General features: G+C 41.3%; 1 protein-coding gene across 2 annotated transcripts in view; it reads left to right on the forward strand.

The window, feature by feature from the left end:
• LOC137304762 (furin-like) overlaps positions 1-21,067 on the forward strand; it is a 105,139-nt gene extending 84,072 nt beyond the window's left edge. For both annotated transcript variants that reach the window (XM_067973458.1, XM_067973459.1), the window contains exons 13-16: positions 4,323-4,502; positions 7,016-7,140; positions 7,805-7,930; positions 14,297-21,067. In XM_067973458.1, coding sequence (XP_067829559.1) covers positions 4,323-4,502; positions 7,016-7,140; positions 7,805-7,930; positions 14,297-14,865 — 1,000 coding nt within the window. In that variant the 3' untranslated portion in view covers positions 14,866-21,067. The remainder of the gene's footprint in view (positions 1-4,322; positions 4,503-7,015; positions 7,141-7,804; positions 7,931-14,296) is intronic.
• Positions 21,068-21,458: the final 391 nt, after the last annotated feature.

The following is a 21,458-nucleotide window of genomic DNA, read 5'->3' on the forward strand; positions in this document are numbered from 1 at the left end:
CTTGAAAGTGGAGTCACAGGTGGATAGGGTGGTGAAGAAGGCATTCGGCATGCTTGGTTTCATTGGTCAGAACATTGAATGCAGGAGTTGGGATGTCTTGTTGAAGTTGTACAAGACATTAGTAAGGCCACACTTGGAATACTGTGTACAATTCTGGTCACCCTATTATAGAAACACTTCTCACCACGATGGACGTCTCGGCACTATACACCAGTATCCCCCACGATGACGGCATCGCTGCGACAGCATCAATACTCAACACCAACAACAGCCAATCTCCGGAAGCCATCCTACAACTCATCCGCTTCATCCTGGATCACAATGTCTTCACCTTCGATAACCAGTTCTTTACCCAAACACACGGAACAGCCATGGGGACCAAATTCGCACCCCAATACGCCAACATTTTCATGCACAAGTTCGAGCAGGACTTCTTCACTGCACAAGACCTCCAACCAACACTATACACCAGATACATCGACGACATTTTCTTTCTATGGACCCACGGCAAGGAATCACTAAAGAGACTACACGATAACATCAACAAGTTCCATCCCACCATCAAGCTCACCATGGACTACTCCTCAGAATCAGTTTCTTTCTTGGACACACGAATCTCCATCAAAGACGGGCACCTCAGCACCTCACTCTACCGCAAGCCCACGGACAACCTCACGATGCTCCACTTTTCCAGCTTCCACCCTAACCACGTCAAAGAGGCCATCCCCTATGGACAGGCCCTGCGAATACACAGGGTCTGCTCAGACGAGGAGGAACGCGATGGACACCTACAGACGCTGAAAGACGCCCTAGTAAGAACGGGATATGACGCTCGACTCATCGATCGACAGTTCCGACGGGCCACAGCAAAAAATCGCATAGACCTCCTCAGGAGACTAACACGGGACGCAACCAACAGAGTACCCTTTGTCGTCCAGTACTTCCCCGGAGCGGAGAAACTACGCCATGTTCTCCGCAGCCTTCAACATGTCATCAATGAGGACAAACACCTCGCTATGGCCATCCCCACACCTCCACTACTCGCCTTTAAACAGCCACCCAACCTCAAACAGACCATCGTTCGCAGCAAACTACCTAGCTTTCAAGAGAACAGCGTCCACGACGCCACACAACCCTGCCACGGTAACCTCTGCAAGACATGCCAGATCATCGACACAGATACCACCATCACACGAGATGACACCACCCACCAGGTGCATGGTTCATACTCCTGTGACTCGGCCAATGTTGTCTACCTCATACGTTGCAGGAAAGGATGCCCCAGAGCATGGTACATTGGCGAGACCATGCAGACGCTGCGACAACGGATGAACGGACACCGCGCAACAATCGCCAAACAGGAGGGTTCCCTCCCAGTCGGGGAACACTTCAGCAGTCATGGACATTCATCCACCGACCTTCGGGTAAGCGTACTCCAAGGCGGCCTTCGAGACACACGACAACGCAAAATCGTCGAGCAGAAATTGATAGCCAAGTTCCGCACCCATGAGGACGGCCTCAACCGGGATCTTGGGTTCATGTCACGCTACACGTTACCCCACCAGCGAACAAATGTTATCTGTTTTTAATATAATGGGTCATTTGCTGGCTCTCTCTGCCTTCCGGATGTTTCTGCCTCTCTCTGTTTTTTTTCTCTTTTTTTTTCCCTGTTTGTTTTTTTGTTGAATGTGTATTCGGGGGTTCTGCAGGTGACACCTCTCTGTCTGAACACGGTGATTGCCTTGGCAACGGGCAGTTGCAGGGGCAGTCTGTAAACACCATGTATTGTTCAATATGTATAAATGCGTAGGCTTCAAGGAGCTCTTGAAACATTTGCCTGAGGAAGGAGAAAATCTCCGAAAGCTTGTGAATTTAAAATAAAATTGCTGGACTATAACTTGGTGTTGTAAAATTGTTTACTATTATAGAAAGGATATTATTAAACTAGAAAGAGTGCAGAAAAGATTTACTAGGATGCTGCCGGGACTTGATGGTTTGACTTATAGGGAGAGGTTGGATAGACTGAGACTTTTTTCCCTGGAGAGTAGGAGGTTAAGGGGTGATCTTATAGAAGTCTATAAAATAATGAGGGGCATAGATAAGGTAGATAGTCAAAATCTTTTCCCAAAGGTAGGGGAGTCTATAACGAGGGGGCATAGATTTAAGGTGAGAGGGGAGAGATACAAAAGGGTCCAGAGGGGCAATTTTTTCACTTAAAGGGTGATGAGTGTCTGGAACGAGCTGCCAGAGGCAGTAGTAGAGGTGGGTACAATTTTGTCTTTTAAAAAGCATTTGGACAGTTGCATGGGTAAGATGGGTATAGAGGGATGTGGGCCAAGTGCAGGCAATTGGGACTAGCTTAGTGGTATAAACTGGGCGACATGGACATGTTGGGCCGAAGGGCCTGTTTCCATGTTGTAAACTTCTATTATTCTATATGGTCTGAACTCCCCATATGTAGCACCGAGAGGTTGACTCATACCCTAAATATGCTGCACGATATCGTATTTACCCAGCGTATTTGTTTAAAATTCTTTGTCCACTATTTTAAAGAGTGCATTGACATCTGTTAAAATAGCAAAGTAATTTTATAAGATAAATTGAGTTTATACAGTAATATCTCAGTGCAATTTCTAAGTATATATGTACATGCGTGCAGTATTGTGGAAAGCCAGATTGCAGTAGTTGGGTGATGGCTTTGAAACAGCTGCTCACTTTTGCGCCCGCTGGATTTTGCCAGCAAATGTTTTAGTATCTGGGATATGGATAATCTAATCAGTATCATTTTCATTAAAAGTGCATTAATCCGATTTGCAGCATATGACAGTGAGCTACTGTTAGTATCTTGGCAGGTGAAGCCTGGAGTCTTATAACAGTAGATTATATTCATTAAAGCATGAGGTCAATTGAAACAGCAAGTCAATACTGTAGGAATATTCTCTTGAGAATTCAATGTAATAGGAATTTGATGACTGAGTTTGTAGCGTGGCTGTACAAATAGGATATGAAATTTTAAATAAACTTACCTGCCTGATAGTCTATACTGTTTGTGTTTTGGTTTTGTATTGACTCAAGCTGTGCAGTATAATTTGAGTGTGAAGTTGTCTGGACCGTATTTGGGGACAGAGCCGTACGTCTTCAGTTTCACACCATCTAGTATAACTGCAACCAGTTCAAAGCAAACTTTTCAACTTCATTTTAAACTCTTCATGTTGACAAAGAGCTTACTGTCCTATTAGGCCTGCTGGCTTCTGCAATCTGTGGTTTGAGCAGAAGTGATAATGTAACACATACTTTCAGCGGTGGTTTTGAGAATTTTATTTACATTATGTTACGTGGAAATATGGTTGCATATATATTTTATCACTGGAATGGCTGTCTGAAATCTCCATTGACCAGATGTTCTGACTTGCTGATCAAAAGGCTACCAGATGTTGTACCACTTCATCCTTAAGGTGAAGAATAAATAGGCAGCAACCCTGGTGTGCAGAATTCTTAATTACAAAACCAAATGGCTTGTTGAAGTTGTCTCACTGTCAGCATGTCCCTACCCTTTGTGTTTTATGTTTTCCACACTGGCTGTTCTCCCCTGCTCCAACTCGCTTGCACAGTGAATGTGCTGCTGCCATATTTTTTATCTGCGTGTTGGTGACCACTACCTGCCTCCAGCACTTTAAGTAAAAATGCAGCATCCAAGCAGCAAATTGCACTGAACGCAGTAAGTGAAGAAAAGATTTGCACTGCCCTAGCACATCTCTCAAATGTTCCAAAGCGCTTCATGTACAGTGGGTTGGTTGTTACATAAGCTAATTTGCACATAGCAAGGGATGCATGTCAAACCGATCTGTTTCTGGTGGTGTTTGAGGGGGAGGGGGGGAATGTTCACTAGGACACTCCCTGCTGCTCTCCAGTCAGTGTTGTGGGATCTTTTAATGTCCAGCTGAACCACCAGAGCAGGCAGGTGAGATCTTGGTTTAAAATCTAAAGGATGACATCTGACTATGCAGCACTCTGCCCAGTACTGCACTAGTGTGCCAGCCTAGATTGTGTTCCAAGTCCTAGAGTGGGACATGAAACTACAACCATCTGATTTTAAGGTAAGTGTTCTACCAGCTAAGCCAAGCTGAAATAGGATTCAACCTGGGATTTGCACAGCCCTAGATCGCTAGTCCTGCAAATGACCCACGAGCCCTAGGCCCAACTGATCTTGTTTATACTGTGCATGCTAATGGGTGATTTCAATGGATAATGTGACACTTCCTTTGCATAATTCACAAAGTTCAGTACTTTCTGCAGGTCTGATGTACAACCTATCTTTTTAGGGATATTGGTAACCGACTAGAGATACGGAAAAGGGTTGATGCGTGCTTTGAAAGTGCAAATTTTATCCAGTCTTTGGAGCATGTGCAGGCAAGAATCACACTATCATACAACAGGCGTGGAGACTTGGCTATATACCTCACCAGCCCCATGGGGACAAGGTCAACGCTGTTGGCACCAAGGTATGAATTTGCTAATCAATTGGTGAAATCGGTAACTCAAAAGACAATAGAATAAAGTACATAGAAATTATGAATAATATCCTGTGAATAACAAAAATCAGACCACTTGATTCTATAATGTGTGGGTTTTTTTTAAAAAGTGTCTTTGTGCTTGACACCATTTTGTTTATTTCTATCTGGTAATGAGGAGTTTGAAGTTCAATCTCTTGTAGCATAACTGCAACCTGCTCAGATGGTGGTTGGATGAGCCACTTTCCCCTTCTGCCCCAAACATGGTCAGTTAAGGCTCTAAGGAAGATAGTGGCGTGGGCAAAAATGATGCTGGACCATGAGAAATCCGGACCCCATTTGGTGCTCACTGCTGGTGTCTGGCACGTCTTTAGCAAGCCAGTTACCTGGATTCTACCGGAGCAGGGTGACAGAGACAAAATGGCACAACCAAAACTGACAAGGCACGGACACAGCAGTACTCACTAGTACCACTCCCACTACCTTAAATCAGTCCTTACGGTCATCAATAACCTCAGCCACTCTAAAGCTCACTCACTGGTGCCATGTGTACCGTACCTCTTTTTATTAAATTGTGTACATTGTGTGCCATGAATATAATGGCCCAGATTTTGCTGTAGCAGGGCATCTAACTGCATCTGCCGTTAGTTAGACTTGCCTTTGCACGTTTAGGTTTTTAAAAAAATTTTTACCTGGCAAGTTGCTGAAAGTGCGAGCTGATAACAGGGCAGCGAGGGAAACAGGGCATCTGGGACCTGAGTGAACTGGGCAAGCAACTGTATATCACCTTAACCAATCCGATTGAAGGATTGTGCAATGAACAGTGCAAGGACTGAGAAGGAAAAAAAAGAGACTGAAAGGAAAAGTTTAAAAATCTAAATTTTACGTTTTTAGAATCTCCAACAACAATTAATATCAGAAGGAATGAGACTCCACAACTGTTATAGTTAATTTTCAGTGCCAGAGAGGTTGATTGGCAGTAATTAACACATCACTTCATTAAAAGGGTACTTACATTTGAAATTACAAGACTTAACTTTCTGTGACGAGTTTAGTTCATATCTACTGTCCAAATACAGCAACTTCACGACATTCAATGCATGTCAGTGGTGAGGCAGACAGCGAAATCCCATTTTCACGAAGCCAACGGAGCGGCGCAACTCAGACAGCAACTTATGGATACTGGCATTTAAACGTGCATCTGCTGCTTGCCTGAAGTTGCTGTACCATTTGTGCATAAATAACGGTGAATGCCATTAGCCTCACTGTTATTTTGACAGCAAAATCTGGCCCAATGTATGTCACTGGGTTGTAAGCAAAGAGCAGTGGCAGTTTAAAAGTAATTGACTGTACTGGTGTCGAGTCAGTACCACTGTAAAGTAATCTGAAGGAGAGTAGCCATGATGTGGAGGTGCCGGTGATGGACTGGGATGGACAAATGTAAGGAATCTTACCTCCTTCGTCAGGTAAGTGAGTGAAGGGTTCTTCACTCACTCACCTGACGAAGGAGGTAAGCTCCGAAAGCATGTGATTTTCAAATAAAACTGTTGGATTATAACCTGGTGTTGTAAGATTCCTTACATTAATCTGAAGGAGTCCTGCTAATGGAACTTGCCTTTATAAAAATGTTGCTAAATATTGGGCTGGTTTTTGCTTCCAGAAAATGCAGAGTTTAACAGCTCTGAACATTGCTGGATCCTTATCTCTCTAGAAAGAAGTAAATATACAAAAATGTCTTAATTGAAACGCATAATCACAGTTCAATTGTAAAATATCAAGAAGTTTTAGCCTTCCTAGAGTGAAGATGAGCTGAGTCATTCTGTTTACTGCCATAGGACGTTGACCTTTAGGAGAGATGGGCCAGAGTAAATCTGATATGTGGGATACATGTGATTGAGTTTCTGGCCTCCATCCCATTTTTGTCAGAGAAAATAGAGCAAGTTATTGGACCTATCATTGCAGGGGCAACCTGAGAGTCTTTATCTCTATCATTGTTTTATACAGAGAGTAAACTTGAATCCACTTGTTTATGTGGAGCTCATGGTTTAGCGACTGTAGCACTGATCTCTGATATGAGGGATCATGAATTACAGCCCTTGATTCTTACCTTCCAGACTTTCAAGGACGGAAGGAGGCCAAAGCACTACCCTAAATTCCTGCTCGATGTGCTCTTGGAGTTGGATTTCAGGAGATCACAATTTCACCCTTTATGTCCCTGTCCATCACTCAGCAAATAAAGCATAGACTTTGCCATTTGTGTGTAGAATGTTGGTTTTGTATGGTTAGGAGTAAAAGTAAAATTGGGAGGGGATAAGTAAGCATTGCATTGTATACTTTCAGAAATGAATCAATGAGTGCTTACAATTTATTTTTTAAAAAAGTCTTTTCTATATCATTTGGGGCTGAAGAGATAAAATAATACCATCAAGTTTTCTTCAGTATTTTGGGATGAAAGAACCATAAGGGTTTGTACTAATTTACAACTGTGTTTCTATCTCGTGCAGACAGCGTGATTACTCATCTGAGGGGTTTACTGACTGGGCATTCATGACTACACATTCATGGGATGAAAATCCATCAGGAGAATGGGTGCTGGAATTGGAGAATATGTCTGGTGCAAATAATTATGGTTTGTGTTTCTAAAATCAAGCATTAAGTAGTTGGTCTAAACCCCTTCCTCAATGGCCATATGTGAATCATAGAAATTACAGTACAGAAGGAGCCCATTGTGCCTTTTGGAGCTATCTGTTCTACTCCCTTTTGTGTGCTTTCCCCGTATCCTTTTATATTCTTTTCCAATATGTAGTTCCCTTTTAATTGATCTTGTTTCTGCCTCAATAGCCACGTGGTACATTTCATGTCCTAATGATACTCCATGTAAAAAAAATTTCTTCAACTACTTTGTTCATTCTTCGAGTGATCTTCAATCGATGCCCTTATGTTACTGATATACCAACCAGCAGAAACAGTCTTTTGCTGTTTACCCTCTTAAAACCCTTCATAGTTTTCAAAGCCAGGTTGGTCTGGATCCAGACAAGATTACGGTTTGGGGTGACCCTTCATGCAAATATTCTATTAAAGGGCCACACCCAAACAGGTCTCTCCTCGCGCTTGCTGTCTTCCAGATGCTAACTCGATCTGTTTTATATTTCCAAAAAAAATTGAAGTGTCTTTGCATTCTAATATCTCTTGTAGTTTTATTATGGTTGTCACTATTTAACGTGCTTGCTTCGAACAACGTGTAGCGGATTTTTTGTAATACGGAAACGTGGTGCATTCTTTTGTCTCTTCAGGTACCCTGAGACAGTTTACGCTGGTTCTGTATGGTACAGCACCAATTAATCAGAGCCAGCTGAAATTGACCAACACCTCACTACCCACCAACTGCAAGACACTGAACTCTCAGCAAGTGTGTGCGGGTGAGTAAGCAAAAAAAAAATGCAGGGGTTTGAATTTAATAGGAGGGGATAGAATTTTCTGCCTCAGAGCGCCCTCTACAAGCAGGAGCTGGAAAACAATTACAAATATATATTAAGAAAAACCTTAAGCTCCCTCCCATCCCCCCCCAAAAAAACAAGCCATGACTGAAAGAATAATTAATGGATATTTTGTATACTGTTAAATGTTTAACACAGAAGAAAGTTAAATAATTTTGATTCTAGGGAGAACAGTTCCATATTTGGTTTGTGCTACAGTTTTTGAAGTCAGCTGTTAGCTTTTTCAATACGTCAGGAATTAAATGACTAGTGAATGGGAATTCCTTCAAATTAATTCGATGAATTTAACGTAACTTCGGACAGAGCTTAATGAAGGCTTTCTGTAAAGTTACCAACCTGAATGACTAGTGGTAACCTTCGATGGTTAGTAGATGCTTATAGTGGCACTTTGCTCATATTTGCAGCCTAGTTGTGAATTTTGTTTTTGCTTGTGCCTTTGTTATGCCTTGCACAAATGATGTGTTAAGCCTCAGTATTTCAGAGGTCATCTTGCACTGTTATAGATCTATTTGTTACAGGCTGACCAATTGGTGTCAACACTCCCCAAATAAAGGACCTTTGTATGCTGGTTGCAAAAAGTCAAGAGTGGAGTTTTGTGGAGTGGTTAGGGATGAGGGTAGAGAATAAAAATGAAAAAAAGACCATATATTAATAAAATCTCATTTGAGGTTATGCCCCGTATATTTCTGAAAGATTTACAAGTGTTAACTCTTAAAAATGCCAGTATAAGCATTTGTGCTAACTGGGTTAAATTGCTGCTAGAATTTGGATCTTTCATCCCATGGAGAGTGCTGTAATACTTGACTCTAAGATTAGAAACCAACACTTCAGATTAAATTGTTATGTTAACCTTGCAGTCATTGCCATGTTATGGTGAGTAAGCAGTGATATGGTGAAATAAAAGTTTAAATCAATTCACTAGTGTTTTTTTAGCTTTTAGAATTTTTCTTTTAGTGAAACCTAGGTGAAAGGCCACGGCTCATAATGCTGAACACTGTGACTTGACAAACACTAAGAAAAGGAGAGAAAATAACTTCATTCGGGAAGTAGTAATTAGGTGACGCTAAGTTTGGAGGGGAAGGCTTAAGTAGATGTGAAGTTTAACTTGTACTTTCCCAGGTTCAGACAACTGAGTGTAAAAAGTGTGTCGGGTGCAGTATTTGCAGCAAGACAGAAAAGTTCAGAGGTGCAACAGCCATAGTAGTATTGACGAGAGAGAGCGAGACAAAAAAACATTGCAGCTAGATATGGGGGTGATTGGAGGCTGTGGTATAGAATAAAGTCTGAACCAAACAAGATATCTGAGGGATGGTTGGGAATCTATTGACAATTTGTGTCTTGGTTTGAAGAGTAGCTGTCGTTGGGCAAGAACAGTACAGGCAAAGTTGTGGTATTGGTAGGTTTTATATGAACGATGACTTTTTAGGCCTAGACTTGAATCCCTCTGTGAAGTGCTAACTACAGATGATCCACTGTTTTGAGGAGAGGGAATTGGCTGGGAGTTGAGGTTATTGGTGCACAGTGGAACTGGGTAGTTTTACATTGAAGCTATATTCATTCTTGTGATTGACTGTTTTAGGTGCCAAATCACTGCCAGGTGTTACATGCACAGTACTGCCATACTACACAAGTAATTGTCATTTTAATAGTGGCTTGGTAGAACCACAACCTAAATGTTCCCCTCCAAGTCACACACCATCCTGACTTGGAAACGTATCGCCGTTCCTCCTTCATCGCTGGGTCAAAATCCTGGAAGTCCCTTCCTAACAGCGCTGTGGAAGAACCTTCACCACACGGACTGTGGTGGTTCAAGAAGGTGGCTCACCACCACCTTCTCAAGGGCAATTGGGGATGGGCAATAAATGCTGGCCTTGCCAGCGACACCCACATCCCATGAATGAATCTTTTAAAAATGCACTTACATTAATAACTGGCTACGACAACTTCAGTACAGTGAGCAATGCTGAATTTTACAGGGTTTCTTGCATGATGTTGGAGCTGCTATTTGCTTTAGCTCTTATATTAGACTCGATTAATAGCGAGGTGACCAATGGCAACTCTCGGCCAAAGGCATGTATATGATTGACGTACTAAATCCAAGTAATTTTGATCAAATGCACACTACAATGCAATAATTGGCTCGTGTGGTTTTTTTTTGGGAGTGGTGTGTGTGGGTTGGTGTCCAACTCGAGTTCGAGACTTTTTTTCCGTCGTGGCTTTTGCCTTAGAAAGTTTTAAAATTCCCCCTGTATGGAGATCCTTTTTTGTGTAGCTGAATCTCAAGATTGCTTTGACAGTCAGAAGGGAAATGGTTCTTTGCTCTCAAAGTGAACTCTGCATGTACACTTTGCAATAAAGTGACAAAATCTCTTCATGTTCCGTGTCGTTGGTTTCGCAGGGATAAATTGGCAGTGTGTGTTTGCTGACCTGGCAGACACAGTGAATGGAGCGCCGTAGATCAGGCTGACTTGTTACCAACTTTATAACCAAATACCAGCATCTTATGTTGGTTAAAGTGCAAAGAAAAGGAGGGGGGATTTGTGTTTACGGCATGCATCTCTCTCCCTCTCCCTGCCCCGTGTGTGCGCGGGATGATGCAATTGAGGCCCACATCCCTGGGCTAGGGAGGGGATAAATTGGGCGTCATTCCCGCCCCTGGTTGATATCCAGTGACTCCTGCTGTGTGTGGGCATTGTGTGAAGACAGGATTGAGCTCAGCTGTGGTGCCCATGGTTGAATAACCTGCCAGCATTCATTGTCTTAAGCGCTCACATGAATGGCTTCTTGGCCAAAACACCAGAAGGGTCTGAGTTTTGCTAAATTTTAGCAATTGAGGTAGGCACCTGGATTTCATAAGAAAATAATTGGGGAAAATGCTTTGAAAAACTTCAAAGTTTGTTTTTAAGTTATGCACCCTGTTGAGCATTTTAAAAGGCTTCTGTCTACTGAACAGGTTTCAGATACAGCCAGTAATGTTTTATAAATTTATCATTCATTATAACCTGCTTACTATACGGTTTGGAAGCAATGTCTCAGCTATGTTTTGAATTGAATTTTAAAACAAACAAGTTATCTGCTTTTCGATGAGCCATTTTATGTAGGTTTCAGTGAAAAAAGAATCTGGTGTTTTGATCTTTTTTGAGGCATGTTTCAATGGGGAACTTTTTAATAGGTGATTTTAAAAAAAGGTTTGTGGGTTTCTTTGAAGTTCACAGGTTCTTTTAGGAGTGTTTTTTAATAACCTTCTGTTTCACATTTTTACCCTCCATTTTTCCTACTGGTGATTTAAAAATAGAGTAGAAGATTAATCTTTTCTTATTGTATGATTTCTTGTAAAACAGAAAAACTGCAAATGCGGGAAATCTGGAATGAAAACACAAAATACAGTGAGAAAACTGGTTAATACTTCAGGTGGAGACCCTGCATCAGAAGTTCTGATGAAGGGTTTCCGTCTGAAATGTTATCCTTTCTTTTGATGGGCCCTCTGAATATTTCCAGTGCTTTTTTAAAATTTCATGCCTCCTTGAGGTCAGTGAGCTTACTAATTTTAAAAATTGCTGCATTGAGATTGGTTGGACAGGGTCTTCCTAAATTAGTTTTTATTTTTAATTAGTGTACTTTCTGTTTTTATTTGAAACCAAAATGTGTATTTTCCCTGCTCCAGCACCCCATTTGCAAATTTAGAACAAGTTGCAAGTACTGTCACCAAGCTCATCTAGTACGCTATTGGATTTCTTGCTTGCGCTCATAGTAAGTTCACAGTAAGCTCAGCCACTGGGCTGGATTTTGCTGTGAAAATAACAGTGAGCGCGCATACGCAGTTAAACACAAAATCTGGAAGTTGCTGTCCGAGGTGCGCTGCGCCTCCGTAAGCTACACGAAAACGGCACGTCGTGTCTGGCTCCCCATTCAAATGTATTGAACGGCGTGACGTTCCTGTACTGACGTCGTAGATACGGATTAAACTCGCCACAGAAAGTTAGGACTTGTCCATTCCAGTCGAAGTACCCTTTTAATGGCGTGGTAAGTCTTAATTACTGCCAAGCAACCTTTCTGGCACTGAAAATTAACTTTTACAAGTGTGGCGTCTCATTCCTCCAGCTTTTGATTATTATTGGAGATTTAAAAAAAAAAAATTTTTTTTTTACTTTGTCTTTTTTATATCTCTCTTAATCCAATCTTTCTTTCCCTCTCTTTATTTTGTTTCCTGTATCTGATTTGACATTGAATTCACTATTCTAATTTACACTTCCTTCTCAGTCCTTGCGCTGTTTATTTCTCCTGATTGGTTAAGGAAATACACAGTAGTTGCTTGCCCTGGTCATTTCTCCTGATTGGTTAAGGAGATACACAGTAGTTGCTTGCCCTGGTCACAGCTCCCAGATGCTTTGTAGAGGGTGCGCACTGTTTGGATCTCAAATATACAATAACTTGCCGGGCAAAACCCTACAGAAAGTCTGTGGGCAAGTGCCATTCGTTCACCGCTCAGAGCAAAATCCGGCCCAATGTGTTGTTTTATGCAGGGAATATTAATGCAGAGTGTAATTTTCTACTGCTAAGGTGGAGCTGCATTTCAGCTGGTCTATCCTTTTAAGGCCATAAAGTCCAATTGTAGTGAATAAACCCAGCCCGAGGTTAACTAGAGTTTAATTGCTGTTGAGTGGAGAGGGGTTATAGGGCTGGAGGAGGTAACCGATTGGAGGGGCATGGCCATGAAAGGAAACAGACTTATTAACCAATAAATGGATATGAATGGAGGCAGTGACAGTAGATTTCCAGTAGTTACAGTTTTAACTATCCTCCTTAGAAGATAGGAAATAACAAAGTCACAAAAAGGCTAATGGAATGTTGGCCTGTATTTCAAGGGGGCTGGAATTTAAAAGTGAGTTGTGAAGAGCCTTGGTCAGACCCTATCTGGAGTGTACTGCGTTTGGTTTTGGGCACTGAACCTTAGGCAAGATATTGGCCTGGGAAAGGGTACAGTGCAGATTCACAGAATGATCCCAAGGCTTAAAGGGTTAAATTATGAGGACAGGTTGCATAAACTTGGCTTGTATTCCCTTGAGTTTAGAAGGTTGAGGGGTGATCTGATTGAGGTGTTTAAAATAATGGAGATTCAATAGGGTAGATTCAGAGGAACTATTTCCTTTTGGTGGGGGAATTCAGAACGAGAAGGCATAATCTTAAAAGTGGAGCTTGGCCATTTAGGAGTGAAATCAGGAAGCACTTTTTCTCACAAAAGATAGTGGAAATCTGGAACTCGCACCAAAAAGCTGTGGATGTTGGGACAATTGGAGCTTTCAAAACTGAGGTAGATAGATTTTTGTTGGATAAGGGTAGCAAGGGATATGGATCAAAGGTGGATAAATGGAGTTGAGGTACAGATCAGCCATGATCTAATTGAATGGCAAAACAGGTTCGAGGGGCTGAATGGCCTACTCCTGCCTATATTTGCTTTGTTAAACCACAATCTACATCGCATTGGACATGAGTTCCTTGAATATTAACCTTTATGTGGCTCTTTGTTGACAATATACAGAGTCTCCAGAATCTGTGTGTCACTCACTAGTTTCAGGTAGACAAAAAATTACTTTTCAAAAAAATGACTGGGAGAAATTAAAGACCTACTAATCAAACATATATGTACAAATAAAATCAACAAGATACTTGAATTGAATGGCTTGACTCCTTCAACACCTGGCCAGATGTAACGTCAACAGTCTTGGGTATATTGTATCAAAACGAGTTGTCATTTTCTGTGACTGAACCTGGTTTTTAACTCCATACACAGTGTGGCAAAGAAAGAAGCCAATACCATAATGGATCATAGACTAAAATGCTTCATTTTTGTTACTCCTAATTCATCACTTCAAATTGCTTTCTCCTGTGTCACCACTACTTCATCCTCATATTATACAGCTCAAAATGTTCTCTGCAGACTCAATCCAAGTTTGAAAAGTTCAAAATCTCAATTGTTTTAGTTTACCATTCAAGTGAACACAGTAAAAGTGGGAACGGAGTCTTGTTTAAAAGATTGTACAGACTCCTCAAACTTTCTACTTTCAACCTTTAGTCTGTTAAACCAAAATTAATCATGAGGTCTGTGAATGAGCCACTTGGATCCTGTTCCATAATCTAAATCCAGTCTAACCTTAAATGATGGGGAGTATTTTAGATCTTAGCTGAATCCCTTTGCCTTGCCTGTTTAGAGCCTCACTGTAGCTGGAAAGTTATCACTGCTGAAATTGTTCCTGAAGTTTTTGTTTCTCTCCTGTTCTGTCTTTTCAGAATGTAAAGATATATTTTACCTACATCAACAAAGCTGCATAGAAAAATGTCCGCCTGGCTTTGTTAAAGGACTCATCGACGGCCCCCTGGAGAACAACATTGAGCCTCTGCAAGTTTTGGCCTGCATTCCTTGTCATGCTTCTTGCCGCACGTGCAGCGGGTTTACTGCCAATCACTGCCTTTCCTGCCTCCCTCATTCACGCCACAATGAAATTGAGTTGAGCTGCTCACCCCAAATGCAAGTCAGTAGGGAGTCTCCCCTGGAGGATGAGGAAGTCGTCGAACCACTCACTGAGTCACACGTACCTATATGGTTTGCGTTAACCATCTGTGCCTTCATTATAATGGTATTTTTTATAATATTTATAGTTCTTCAGGTCAGGTCAGGATTCCAGTTCAGCAAAGTGAAAGTCTACACTCTGCAAAACGGGAAAGGGATCATATCTTACAAAGGAATTTCTGATACCTTGAAGGACGGTGATTTATCCGAATCGGATTGTGAAGAATTTGATGTTGAGGGCCAAAATGAGAAAACGGCATTTATAAAGAAAATACAAAGTGTCCTCTAAGATTCCTCTTTCAAATATTCCATCCCATTGCTAATGTGTGTCTCATATTCATGGACTTCAAGGAAAGGTGTCTTTAGGGGACAAGAAAGCCACACACCCATTTTTATCTGGAATGATATTGGACACAGTCCCTTACAGCTGAACTGTTGACAATACTGGAAATTGGGCATTTTTCACAGCATTAAATGAGGTAGGTTGGTGACTTCAGTTCCCAGCAAGACCTGGTCAGGGCCATAAAATGGTCAAGTGGAGTGGAATTTTTTAAAAAATCAGTAGTGTACAATGAAATCAGTAATGATGGAAATTTTGTGACTCCAAAATTATCTGCACCCAAAATTGAAAAGCAAAATCTAGTCTGGATAAATTGACGTCCTTTAATTGTGAGGAATTTGAAATTGCAGTTTAGAAGACTTTTGGAAAATTCTTTTAATCACAACCTATCGAAGGGAACAGAAGCCTTACTGATGTTTGGTAAAGTGTCATAGCCTGTTTTTATGTTGTAGAAATAGTGATAGTTTCAAGGGATACCATTTTTGCAATTTCAAAAAAAAATTCCATCCCTTAAAACACTCACTGAATTGTAGTTGAAGTTTCAATTAATTTTAACATTTTTTTCTCTATGAATTCCCTCTGACTCATTGGGTGAATCACAACTCATTGTGGTCCTGAGGCATTCAGACCAATAAGCTTCCAGATTCAGTCCCCAGTCTGTGCTGAGTTAAGGTACCAGTTAGAGTGCTATGGTTAAGCCCAGTACTTCTGGGGGGGCTAGGGAGGGAAACAATCAGCCAGGGTTCCTCCTGCTAAAAATGCACATGTGGACGTCGTAGTCAAGTTTGGGCTTGACGTGATGTCCTGCATGGCTGACTAACCTGATAACCTTTCCTATCGAAGCTCAGATACAAAGATTGGCACTTGGGTGAGGTACCAACAGGCTGATTGTAGCTGTGGAACCATCACCCAGCAAGAGTCAGCAACTTGGAGAGAAGCAAGAATAAAATTAGAGTTCTTGAGCAAGAACTTCACCTTGAGCAGATTGGACTCTGGCAATTTTGGGGCAAATAAAATAATTTGATGTTGAAGACGAACCACACTATATAGATTTTCATATTTGTTTTATGCATCATCTAAACAACTCACTTGTGACCCAGTTGTTTGAGCTATTTAGTTCTTAACAGGGCACTGGTGATATAGTCCATTATATACTTCCATACTTGGCACCTGGGCTTAAATCCAGGCTAGACTAATGGGGTGGTGGTCTCTTCTGTCTGTTGGCTGTAAGGATCCTATGCAAAATGACTGGTCCAAAATAGTATGAGGCCTAAAGCACAAAACCTCCCAATGAATTGGCGATCTCGCCTGGAGAGGCCAGAGGACGGTGTAGGAAATGGAAAAATAATATCCTGGTGCAGAAGGAGGTGCTTTTGAGGTTAGTGCTGAGGCACATTGTTGGGGCAGCGAAGAGAGGGCTTATCTGGCCCAACTTAGGAAAACATTTTATTCCCGAGCACTAACACACCACTTTGAGCACAAAAGATTCCCCTTTAGTATAAATATTTATTGCACGCCACATAAGTTACTGAGGTGTTGATTCAACTCACTTCAATAGCACTTTGTATAGCTACCAGAATTCCTGCTCCTAATTAACACAGTATCATTTTCAAATAGTGCTCACCAGTTATTTTCATCAAGGGAATTGACTATAAGCATTCTGTATATTTTTTGTCAGGGAAATCTGATCAGGAAATGATGTCTCAGCTGGCCAACAAAGCAGAACAAATAGAACAGGCTGAAATTGGGCACTAAATATGATTCAATGTTGAGATTCACATTTTCTTAACTATAGTAGTGTCTGTTGCAGTAAGTTTGGCATCCGGGAATTGTAGATACAAATGCACTTTTGTTCAACTGCATTTTTCTAAATATGTACCAAGTTCCAAGGAAGAGTATTTGGGCATCTATGCATTTTAAGGAAAAATTTTAAGGATGTAGCATTAAAATTCAGAAATAAACACTATTTAAAAATACACATGAAAACGTTACCCAAATCCCATTCCATGCTGCAAATGTCATGCAGTTTATTGGACACGAGCCAAGTCTCTCAACAAAACCTTGGACAGGGTCTGTTCTGAACAGTTCTATAATCTCCACCCTCTGGTCAGTGCTGCTTCCTCTTGAGTCAAACCTTAGACTCTTCAATTTTATTTTTTTCCCTTTTACCATTTGTGCCTCCTGACCTGTGCTGAAATTTGTGGCTATTAGCTGTGAAAAATGTTTATCTTCACTGCTGTATGTCTGTAAGAAAAAACAATGAGTACAAAACATCGTGGAGAGGGGGGTGAGGTATTCTCTTTTTTTTCATGTGGTGGGGGGGGGTAAATTAAAGTGAAATGGGGGTTCAGGACTTCAGGGCAAAAAAAACCTACAGACCATTGAATCCCTCAGGGTGATTCACTGATGACATCAAGATTTCCTTCAATGGAGTATGGCGACTGTCTCAGAATAATAGTGTTTTAAAATTGCATTATTCTTGTTTTTGTCTGGTGTCAGCAATTATGGATAAAAATGTTAAGCACTCAACATTTGAAAGAAAAGCTCAAAGGTTGATCAGAGAATAATCTTACTCAGAACTTTGTTGGATCTGTTATAGATATGTATTTCCCTACCCTTAACCTAGTCAAATGATCCATTTGCTCTGCATTGGTAGTGGACTAATCATTTTATTCCCAATTGGTTTGTCACCAGGCTTATTTAGCATACTGCCACTAATACACTACAGAAACAAATCAAACTTAAACCAACACTTCAGTGCTGTTCAGTACTCTTTATTCACCTTAAATTGCTCCTCCCACCAGTGACAAACCTGTTCCCCATGGTAATTCATCCTAGTGTTGCAAAAATGCTCTCCCGAGAACACCACCCAGGTCTAGAAGGACAAAATCTATGTTTAATGCACAAGTAGGTGGGCTTTTTTCCCCTCACAGTTCAAGGAGACATATCAAAATTTGACACACCGTTGCACTTCACCCAAATCCTAGTGAGAAAATGATGCCTTCACACAACTTCATATTACTCATGTTGAGTTATAACACTGTAGATGCTGAGTTACTGGTTTCACCTGAATGGATAGGGCAGGAGACTGATTTTGAACTTGTCAAGTATAGAGGTGGGGGGGTGGTGGAATGGATTCAGCCAAAATTGAATGCCGAATATCTTGCCTGTGGATAGGTAGAATTTAGGTGACATTTAAAAGCTGAAAATACTCCCTTAACCAGGATGTAGAATCATGCATTAGTGCATGTTGGGTGGAATTTAATTTTGTTCTGCAGGAAATCTTGCAAAATGGGAGTGATGTCTTCAGTGAAGCATTGTGCTTGTACCTCAGCTTTCACGCACAGTTCTAACAGGCCAAACTAAATGGAGAGAGAAAGATTCTGTTGGACCTCATTTGAAATCTACCATTACCCATGAGCTGTGTGATAGAAACCCTGTTCTTGATTATAACATTCTTATTGATTGACCTAAGCCAGAGCAGCAATTGGGGGGGCTACATTTGGCCTCAATACCCCAGCATTAGGGAAGTTGAAAAGTCTGCCATGATTCCTGCTCCTGATTACTATCCAGTAACCCTTGCTAGAAAGTGCATGTGTGGGGATGCCTGGATCTGGTAAGGATGGGACTGGACTTGGCTGTGATGTTCTCTGCCATTGAATAGCCTGCTTGACTCACTGGGCTCTCGTATGGAGAAAGGCCACCTAGGGCGAGGTACAGTAGTGTGGACCAACCTTTGTAGAACCATACCGCATTAAGAACTGACACATTCAGGAAAGGAGAAAAATTACAGTGGAAAAAAAATCACTTCTTTATGACAGTATGCAAACCATGTTGAGTAGATGGGGTTTTAAATATTTAGGGTTTTCAGGCCTCGGGTATGAGAGTTGCGGTCTAGCCTCTATATCCCTGAGGGTGTCGTGTGTAGTTCAACAGCCTTGCTAACATAAGTCATCGTTTTGTTATCTATTGACTTTGCACTATTTTAACATGCACAATATTCTCTTCCCTTCTATCATTGTGAATCTCGAGCACTAAAACAGTGGTGCAAAAGCATTACTGAAATCCCAGTTGTTCGCAGTGCTGGTTCAGCGTGACTTCTTTGAACTTGTGTAAAGTGATGGCACCATGTGACTTGTATTTTAATAAAGCAATATGATTGTGGGCCTTGGGGTGGGGGGGCAGGTATATGATTGTCAATCAGTGAATTCATGAAAAGTAATTGTAAATAATTGTAATATATATTATAAACCATGATTTGATAATATGCAACCTCTTAATGTATAAAGGAATCGAGCAGTTCGTCAGCGTGCGTCAGGGGGATCCTGAGGTGAGTTGATTGTCCTGGTGTGGTGTGGGAGGAGGAGAGGAAACAACCTTGCCTATTCTTTGTTTTGCAGTGCATTGTGGGATACTCAAGGATGGGGGGAGGGAAAGGGACGCAGAGCTAAACTTAAAATGGTGTTGCGTTGTAGCAGTCTCTTGTATGGGTGATCCTTCATCATTATCACTACACCCAAGTTCCATTCCTACCTGTGCTGCACCCGATTGCTCGGTTTGGTGCTACGTTTCTCTGTCCTGTAAGGCACGACAATTTTACAAATAATATGTTGTGCTCTGGATTGGGAAGGAGGAGATAATCTTGCCTGTAGCACCATTAAAAAGTGACCAATTTAGACTCTATGGTCAGTTCCGTCCATTCCTAAAACACCTTTTCACTGTTGAATGTTGAACAGCTCCAAGTTCCCATGTTTGTCAACGCACTTTAGACTGGCTTTTTTTTTGCTGAACCCCGGATGGTTTACCCCACAAATTCTGTGGTATTTGCTCCAGTTTTTGGTGTTCCTACCCCCACAGTATTACAACACGAACCAAAATCTTTTTTTTGAAGTGGGTGGGGGGGGGCATGCGGGAGGAATAGCTTAATGCTGTTCTGGGCGTTTTTCTAAACAAAAAATAATTGGGGCTCAAAAAAAGTTTGAGGATGAAAAGATCTGTGTCTTTTTGACCCTTTTGCACAACTCTTAATGACAATATACTGTGCAAAAACTATAAATGATTAGTCATAGTTACCCCAGAGTACCAGGGGCTCTTTAATTGATTTGTTGGCGATGCGCTGGTAGTCATTAGTTTCATGCATTCCCATTGATCGATCAGTCACAATTAAGCTTTGTCTTAACCAGGTAAAAACAAAGTTGCAGAAATGTTTGCACATTTTGTTGGAGATTAAGTGTAGTTGTAGTTCATAATAAATAACGACACTTCAGTGGGTTATTATATTCTCCTCTTTCCTTTCTCCCCTCATTATAATGTGTAGCTGCATTGCACTAATGTATTTTATCATTCCAAATCTTGTCTTATGCATTAACTGTAGTGCCCAGAAACCATTTGCAAAGAGACTCCCCCAAGGGCTTGGTGGGTAAAGGCATTCTGCAGGGTAGCAGTGAGCCATACAGACCAGAAGGTCTGTGTCTCAGTCTGTGCTGAGTTAGCTAATCCCAGGCAAGATAGAACTACAATTGGCCTCAGGGCCCATAAGATTGGGAGTGGTGAAATCAGGAGTGAGAGCCAGAGTTGCTGCGCTAATTGCTATCCAGTGACTTCTGTTGCAAAGGGCATGTGTGGATGACCGTTTAGGAGCGCATCAAGCTATATTGTGATGCCTGCCTTCGTCAAATAGTCTATCAACACACTTTGCCTAAGCTCGCACGTGAAAAATGGACACTTGTCAAGAGACTGGAGAGCAGCTAGCACCCATGGGACTGTTCCCCATTGTGTCAAGCCTTTGGAAGAGGAGGGGAGAAAATTAGGGGAGTGGAGAAATGTGCAGCACCCAAAACCATTCACAAACATTTAATTGAAAGGGCTATGTAAACTCAGTTGCAGTCTTATTCCACAGTGCAATGCACTAAAACACGAGAGATGCTGGCTGCTTGCTGTGATGTGAAGTCCTAGTGCTAAAATGCTGACATTGTGGATGATTTACTAAGATAACTGAACAGACATATTTTTGTACAATATTATATAGTGCACAGTAATTTTCTTGTAATATAAAAATGGCTTAAAACAAATTACTCTTATTATTTAATGGATGTGGAAATATTGTCATAGATCTACTTAAAGAAATTAAAGACTCTTTCAAAGCAAACAATGTGTTTTCTTTCTCTCTAACCTATGACGAAAGTCAAATCTTTTCAGGGAGATATGCTTTACGTCTTTTTGCAGATGCTGATGGACCTGCTGTGTTTCTTTTTTTTAAAGACTCTGCTTTGCAGTGAATAGTTACAACTGCACTACAGCTCGGTCAAGAGATCTGGTGTAGCAGGAGCTCCTGTTGCAACGTTGCACCGATCTTGAGGGGTTGGGCTGTGGAAAGGTGGAGTTGTGACTCCCCGGAGCGGAGGGTGTGTTGATTATATATGGCAAAACCCAGAAGCCTGTGTGAAGAGAGGGAGGTAGACAGTCAACGTATTAAATATACTCTGATCTGTATTTGTGATTATTTGGAGTTTTGTCTGGAAGAAGTTGAGCCTTTTATCTGG

Source organism: Heptranchias perlo, chromosome 38, assembly GCF_035084215.1.
Source record: "Heptranchias perlo isolate sHepPer1 chromosome 38, sHepPer1.hap1, whole genome shotgun sequence".
NCBI lineage: Eukaryota > Metazoa > Chordata > Chondrichthyes > Hexanchiformes > Hexanchidae > Heptranchias > Heptranchias perlo.